This window comes from Carlito syrichta, unplaced genomic scaffold, assembly GCF_000164805.1.
Source record: "Carlito syrichta isolate Samal-C Ts95f unplaced genomic scaffold, Tarsius_syrichta-2.0.1 Scaffold303129, whole genome shotgun sequence".
In the NCBI taxonomy this organism is placed as follows: Eukaryota; Metazoa; Chordata; class Mammalia; order Primates; family Tarsiidae; genus Carlito; species Carlito syrichta.
The window spans coordinates 284,560-291,656 of record NW_007247225.1 but is presented as its reverse complement, the minus strand read 5'-3'; the positions used below and the strand labels follow the sequence as shown (position 1 = coordinate 291,656).

Below are 7,097 nucleotides of genomic sequence, written 5' to 3'. Positions count from 1 at the left end.
AATTTCTGAAGCTTAAATTATCTTGTGTGCAATTCTGTAAGAATCTGAGGTCTAACACATTTATAGAAATGGTATCTGCTCTTCCGGTCCCAGGCGCTTCAGCATCCGCGGCTTACGGTGCAGACATGGCCAAGTCCAAGAACCATACCACACACAACCAGTCCCGAAAATGGCACAGAAATGGCATCAAGAAACCCCGATCACAAAGATACGAGTCTCTTAAGGGGGTGGACCCCAAGTTCCTGAGGAACATGCGCTTTGCCAAGAAGCACAACAAGAAAGGCCTGAAGAAGATGCAAGCCAACAACGCCAGTGCCATGAGTGCACGTGCTGAAGCTATCAAGGCCCTTGTAAAGCCCAAGGAGGTTAAGCCGAAGATCCCAAAGGGTCCTAGCCGCAAGCTTACTCGACTTGCATACATTGCCCACCCCAAGCTTGGGAAGCGTATTCGTGCCCGTATTGCCAAGGGCCGCAGGCTCTGCCGGCCAAAGGCCAAGGATCAAACTAAGGCCCCAGCCGCAGCTTCACCTGCAACTCCAGCTTCAGTTCCAGCTCCTGCTCAGGCTCCCAAAGCTGCCCAGACCCCCACAAAAGCTCCAGAGTAGAGGCCTCTGTCTGCCAATGTGTGGACAGAAGGACTGATTTGGCCCCCAGGATGCTGTCTGCGTGGGGCTGGTGTCCTCCTGTGCTATTTGTACAAATAAACCTGAGACAGGATTTGTTAGCCTGTGTCTATGATCCTAGGGTGTAGGGTGGGGTTGCTACCTCCATTGGTGTGGGAGAAGACATTAACTTTCTTTAGATGGTGGGAGGTGTGAGTGGGAATCAGGAAAATGGGGCCTTTGGGGGAGCTGGGGCACATAACTTACTGAACTGGGTGAGCTGCTGAGGACAGGGTTAAATTCTAAACATCCTTGTTACAGTTTGAAATGTACTCTTAGGGAAGAGGAGGGGCCCTGCTGAGCGGTTCTGCACTCTGGCCTGAGGTGTCCCAGACTTGAGCTGTCCTGGTACACCTGGCCAGCATCCACTGCTCTGGTTTGTGCTAGTTCCCTAGCTAGGGACCCAGGAAGGCAGGGCAGCTATGGCACTGCCTCACACCATGACAGCCTGATGCTGCTGTGCCCCTGGGTCAGCTGTTTTACATGCAGGATCTTGATCCTCAGAGCAGCCAGTAGAGCAGGTAGTGAAGTAGTAATAGACATTTGGGAGGCTGCCAGTAGAAGGCACCAAACTGTTCTGGTCAGTCTTCAAAACCAGCCTTGGTCAAACCTTGGGGACTTTGGAAACTCAAAAAGGGGTGCTTTGACTGGGCGTGGTGGCTTACACCTATAATCCCAATACTTTCGAAGGTGGAGGTGAGAGGATGGCCTGAGCCCAGGAGTTCAAGACCAGCCTGGGAAACATGGCAGGACATTGTCTCTGTACTAAATCCAAAAATTAGCTTGGTGTGTGCGCCTGTAGTCGAAGTTACTTAGAGGACTGAGGTAGAAAGCTCACTTGAGTGCAGCAGGTCAAAGCTGCAGCAGCTGTGCTCCTGCAACTGTACACCAGCCCGGGTGACAAGACTGACTCAAAGGGATGCTGTTGTGCCAGAGCAGCAGGCGCAGCCCACAGCTTATGATCTCCTTACCTCTGAAATGGTTAACTATTTTTTGGTTTCACAACTTGTTGAAGATGACAGCTAGGAAAGCATGGAGGTAGCATGTGAACCCGCGCAGTCCATGTGGGACCTTAGAAGTTAGTTTGGCCAACCAGGCCTGAACTACTATCACTTGACTAATCCTGGCCTCCCTGGGTGGCCCACTGCCCTCACTAGGGGGTGTCCAATGGCAGTGATCTGGAAAGGGAACAGGAGCATGTCCAGAAGGTCACCTGGTTGGATGACTTCCAGAGCCAACCTGTATGCTGGTACCCAGGACAGGCATGAAGACTCCTTTTCCCAGTCATCCTGAGGTGAAAAAGGAGTGATCACTTTAGGGAGCTCTGGTCTGCAGGGGAAGCTAGACCCTAACCTCAGGAGACCCCAGGTCAGGGGCTTCAACTAAGCTTTGTTTAGGTCACAGCCAGCTGCTGCCTTCATCCTGCCCCAGCACACAGCCTGTCCTGTGCTGAGGAACCCAAGTTCCCAGTTCTTTTGTATGTGTGTGTTAGGGTCTCTATTGCCCAGGCTGGAGTGCAGTGCCAATGATCACAGCCACCGCAGCCTCAACCTGTTGGGCTCAGGCGATCCTTCTGCTTCAGCCTTCCAAGTAGCTGGAAATACATGTGTGTACCACTGCACCCAGCTAGTTTGATTTTTTTGTAGATGAGGTCTCACCAATTTGCCCAGGCTGATCTTGAACCCCTGAGCTCAGGCTATCCTCTCACCTCTACCCAAAGTCCTGGCATTATAGGCATGAGCCGCTGCTCCCGGCCTAGTTCCCAGTTCTTGACCCTCAATTGACTGCATCCCCCAGAAACTTTCTAGTCTAGGGCCTCCTCTTCTAGTAGAGCTTCAGTTTCTGCATAGCTAGTGGGACCTGTGTCAAAAGGCTGCTGTGGGGGTTCAATGAAGAATAAGCCAAAGTCCTGGCTCCTTGTCAACTGTGAGCAAGGGTTATTAGTGCTAAGTCTGCAGGCCACAGGGCCAGGTTCTGGAGTTCCCTCCTGGCTCCAGCTAGGAAAAAATGCCAGTCCTCCATACCCTCCCATGCTCTTGGAGGTCAGGACAGTATAGAGCAGATCAGCTAGAAAGTCTTGGCTCCTGGGGCTATAGCCAGTTCTTGGTACTGCCTGAGGGCTTAGCAAAACTCAGATGGAAGCCCAACTCCTGGGCCTCCACACACACTGTACCAGGTTGCTAGGGATCTTAAGATGAACTTGTCTGGACTACCAGGATTCTTGCACCTCTGTGACCCACTCCCAACACCAGAGCCCATGGGTTTTGACAAACGCCAGCAGTCATTCCTTGCAAGTTGTCCTTCTGCCCCACATATGGCAGGGACCCAGCTGGTCCCCTTCTGGTCCTGTCTCAGGATCCCAATCAATGATCCAAGAAAGGCAGGAGGTCCTTGTTTCGTTATCTCCCTTGGATGGGAATGGAATCCTTGACCTCACAGCTCAGATGTAGGTAAGTATGGTGGCTACTAAAAACAAAAACTATAACTTGTTGCTGGGCACAGAAGTAAGTGGCTGTGAGTGGTACTAGATGGGTATACTATTTCAAGGGGACAGAGCAGTGTGAGGTGGTGGGGAAGGGCCCCAAATCAGGCTGTTTCCTCGTTTGTGAATCGTGGATGGTAACTCCCCAGGGAAATGAGAATTCCTGCTGCATGAGCATCTTTGCTGTTAGTACTTCAGAGACACGGCCTATCCACACACAGACTTTATTACTGGACAGAGGGAAGAGGAGGTCCTTGGCACTCGTTGCAATGGAAGCCTCAGGGGCAGAGATGGGGGAGCCTGAGGCTCAGCTGTCACCGGGCAGGGTAGGCACACTGGCCAGGGCAGACAGCAGGCGTGTGTATATGTCGACCCCACGGAGGAACACGGCCTCATGCAGCCGCTCGTCATGGTCATGCAGCAGTACAGGTGTGCGGTTCATGGGTGAGAAGCCCAGAGCTGGGACCCCAACCTGCAGGGGTGAGGAAGAGCCATTAGGAGAAAGCCAGCATTCAAACCCAGTCCCCTGCCCATGCATTGCTGTATAAGTGGCTCACTGCACGGAGATAGCGGCTGTCGGTGGCAGCTGGGAAGATCTCAGGCTCTAGAGTGAGGTTCCTGTAGGGAGAAAAGTCTGATGAAAGGGAGGTAAGGGGAAGGCAAGGGAAGAGCCTAAGGGACAAAGAAAGGTGGAAGAGAGGTATGGGGGAGAGGGAAGGGAAGTGGCAGCAGGAAGGAGAGCAGGTAGCTGGGCTGAGAGCTGGCTGTGTGCTCACATGTCCTTGCAGGCCCGGCTAAAAGCTTTCCACCAGGGGTTTGAGTCATCAGTGGGTGTCACTCGTGGCTTTGTCCACTTCTGGGGAAGGGTAAGATGGCAGGATCAGGACAGGGGCCTGGGCATCTTGCCCTATTCCTCACCTGGTAGGCTGTACCGGGCACAGAACATCTTTCTACCACAGGCCCCATCTTTCCAGACATCAGGCGGCTGGGCCAGCCACAGGCCCTCTTTCAGCCCCTCAAATGCCCTAGGTCTGGAACCTTCCCACGCTCTCCATCTACTTACCTCCTGCCCATCCTTCAGATCCTAGCCCAAGTGCCCCTTCTTCCAGATGGCTCCCCAAGACTAGTTGCAACCCTGATTATAGGTTCTCAGAGTGCAAGGTGCTGCCCTTTCCTGGACCATGTGTTCATACTTAATATAAAGGTAACATTATATGAATATTTGATTTATGTCTATTTTCCCCTTTCATGCCATGAGGTGCCAAATTTTATCCCCCATAGGTTTTTTTTTTTTATCCCCTCAGCACCCATAGTGGCCTCCACAACTAATGCGTTAGGTGGATAAAATGTGTCTCCACAGTTGAAGACATGCCCAGACCTACACAAACACGCCAAGCACACACTTCCTACACTGCCGCACACTTGGTGAGCCCATGCACTCCCCCAGCACAGGTCCCAAGTCGATACCTGAGCAAACTCAAAGGTGACCCCCTCGCCAGCTGCCTGGCACCAGCCCTGCAACTGCTCCTCGAAAGCCTAAGAGAAGGGAGATGAATTGATTCTTCTGGCTTTTCCAGAGCCTCTAGGGACAGGCTTCCCTCTAGGACCCAGGCTCCCTCCTCCAAACCCAGGTGGAGGTGGCACCTTCAGGTCTACATCTGGTGCCACGCGGAAGTCAAAGCTGGCGCTCATAGTGGCAGGTACCACGTTATAGGCCACGCCACCCTCAAGCTTAGTCAGGTTCACAGAGGTCACAGCGCCCTCCTTCAGGTGGGGGTTTGACTGAAGCCTGCAGTGGGAGCGGAGGGGACAGGGTAGGGGCAGCATCAGGAAGCAACAGATAAAAGAAGGTGGCCCAGCTTCCCTGTTCTGGTAAAGCCTCCCAGAGCCACCTCGCCCTTTCCCAGGATAGCTTACCTCTGCCTTTCCTTCTCCCGGAATGTCAGGATTGAGGTCACAACCTTGTGCTAGGAGAGAATGAGGTTTGATGTGACAGTGGCCCCAGAACAGAGCCTCTCAAACTCCCAGGCTCCTTCCCCATGTGCCACGCACCAGCTTCTCTGCTGCTGTGTCCTCGATGAAGCGTGAGCCATGGCCTGGTCTCCCAGTGCTGGTGACCCGCACCCCTAGGGAGATGCAGGAATGTCTTCCACAGGAGAGGGGCTGGAGACGCAATCAATCCTGGGGTGGGCCCAGATTGCCCCCTCATTCCAAGCTCCTCTAGCAGGGCCCTGTCTCCCTCAGAGCTCACAGCATAGAGCTGATTTCTGCCCAAAGTTTCTCCTCAGAGAAGTTCAGGAAGGAGAAGTCCAGGTAGGAAAGGGCTGGAAGGCAGAGGCTATGGGTTCAAGGCCTACTCAACTTGTTGCGTGACCCTTCATAGGACCCTGCCCTTTCCGGCCTAGTTTCCCATTTGTAGTGACCTCCAAGCTCATACTCACACCAGGGGCTCCGCTCACTATAAAAGACGGTGAAGGCATCAGTAGGGTTCGCTAGGCCTGAAGAAAGAAAGGGGGTTCAGAGGGTAGAGCAGCCCAGGCCCCACTGGCAACCTTCCTGCCCCACTTGGCTGCTCAGTGGCTTGCAACCTGCTTACCCTCATCCAGGGCAAAGCCAGCCCTCAGGGCCTGGAACTCAGGTTGCTGCACAAACAGCTCCATGCCTTGGTGACCCCCAACCTCCTCATCTATAAAAGCAGCATGGACATGAGATGAGAGGACCTCCACCCCCAGTACACCCTACCGCTTCCCAAAGGTGTCCCTCCCTGAGCCACTCCTACCAGGCACAAAAGTCATGTGGATGGTTCTGGGGAAATGGTGGCCCTCACCCTTCAGCCTCCTCACAGCCTCCAGGTACCTAAGGGAGCATAAGCCAGGTGCTGGGGCAGCCACCAGATGCTCAGGCCGGCCCAGCAGGCAGAGCTGACAGGCTGCAGTCCTGTGCCCTGTGGCAGGGACTCTAGAAAGTCCTTGCTCCTCTCTGGGCCTCAATCTCCCCGTCCATGCAATAGTCATGGCAGTAATTCCTGCTCAAGATGTCCTTCAGTCTTACGTTTCTCCAGTCACACCCCCAAGTCCTATGTTAATCCACTGGGCCAGTGGGGACATTGTAGGGGAATGCGTATGGAGGATACTCACTGGATGCTGACACACTTCATATCCTGGGCACCTCTGGCATAGATGTAGCCCTCAGAATCCTTGAAGGCCTCAAAGGGGTCATGACTCCAATGTTCCTAGGCAGGGATGAGAAGAGAGACCCAAATCCCAAATTTAGTTATTAATCCACTGTGGTCAATGGTGACCCTGCCCTAGGAGCCCACTGTAGGGTTGGGATGATAGGTGGGATGGTGAGGGGGACAGAATAGGGCTAAAGAAGGCGGCTGATGGCCATCCTCCATCAGCTGATGACCATTCCCCATCAGCTGACAGCCATCCTTCATCGCTGTCTCCTGCCACCACCCCCACTCTGGCATGGAATCACTGCTGGACAAAGGCTGATTGAGTGGAGTAATGTCATCTGCATGCTGAGAGCTAGTGCCAGGGTCAGTACCATGGGCTCCCTGCAGTTGGATCCTGGATTCTGCATCACATCTGTCCCCAGAGCCTCCACACAATTCCCTCCCATACATACCTTGAAGACAGGCACCACATCCATGTGGGAGTTGAGCAAGATGGAGGACAGTGTAGGGTTGGAGCCTGGCCAGGTCAGCACAGTCACCACATTGCCAGGTGCCACCTAGAGAGAGTCAGGAGGGGAGGTGGCCAGTGCAGGGTTAGGAGGTGCCCCAGGCCCACCTCCCTTCCCCACTCAGGGATCCAGGCTTACCTCCACCTTCTGGCAGCTCAGGCCCAGCTGGTGGGCTCTCTCCTCGAGGAAGGCAACGGCAGCCCCTGGGGGCACAGAGAGTCTGGGGCTGCTTCCACCTACTCATCACCCCCCCCCCCCCCCCCCCC

The 7,097-nt window shown here is 54.1% G+C and overlaps 2 protein-coding genes across 8 annotated transcripts in view; one reads left to right on the top strand and one right to left on the bottom strand.

Moving 5' to 3' along the window:
• RPL29 (ribosomal protein L29) overlaps positions 1–717 on the top strand; it is a 2,930-nt gene extending 2,213 nt beyond the window's left edge. The window contains exon 5 of the mRNA XM_021712216.1: positions 476–717. Within this exon, the coding sequence (XP_021567891.1) occupies positions 476–605 (130 nt within the window). The 3' untranslated portion in view covers positions 606–717. The remainder of the gene's footprint in view (positions 1–475) is intronic.
• A 2,611-nt stretch (positions 718–3,328) lies between these two features.
• Positions 3,329–7,097, bottom strand: part of ACY1 (aminoacylase 1) — a 4,581-nt gene continuing 812 nt past the window's right edge. Inside the window, exons 2-14 of one of the 7 annotated variants that reach the window (XM_008057800.1) lie at positions 6,970–7,034; positions 6,775–6,879; positions 6,282–6,376; positions 5,924–6,000; positions 5,741–5,830; positions 5,586–5,642; positions 5,197–5,270; positions 5,062–5,111; positions 4,789–4,933; positions 4,612–4,680; positions 3,921–4,000; positions 3,702–3,762; positions 3,329–3,616 (exon numbers count right to left, since the gene is read on the bottom strand). In XM_008057800.1, coding sequence (XP_008055991.1) covers positions 3,452–3,616; positions 3,702–3,762; positions 3,921–4,000; positions 4,612–4,680; positions 4,789–4,933; positions 5,062–5,111; positions 5,197–5,270; positions 5,586–5,642; positions 5,741–5,830; positions 5,924–6,000; positions 6,282–6,376; positions 6,775–6,879; positions 6,970–7,034 — 1,133 coding nt within the window. In that variant the 3' untranslated portion in view covers positions 3,329–3,451. The remainder of the gene's footprint in view (positions 3,617–3,701; positions 3,763–3,920; positions 4,001–4,611; positions 4,681–4,788; positions 4,934–5,061; positions 5,112–5,196; positions 5,271–5,585; positions 5,643–5,740; positions 5,831–5,923; positions 6,001–6,281; positions 6,377–6,774; positions 6,880–6,969; positions 7,035–7,097) is intronic. The other 6 variants (XM_021712208.1, XM_008057801.1, XM_021712210.1 and 3 more) reach the window with 6 other exon arrangements.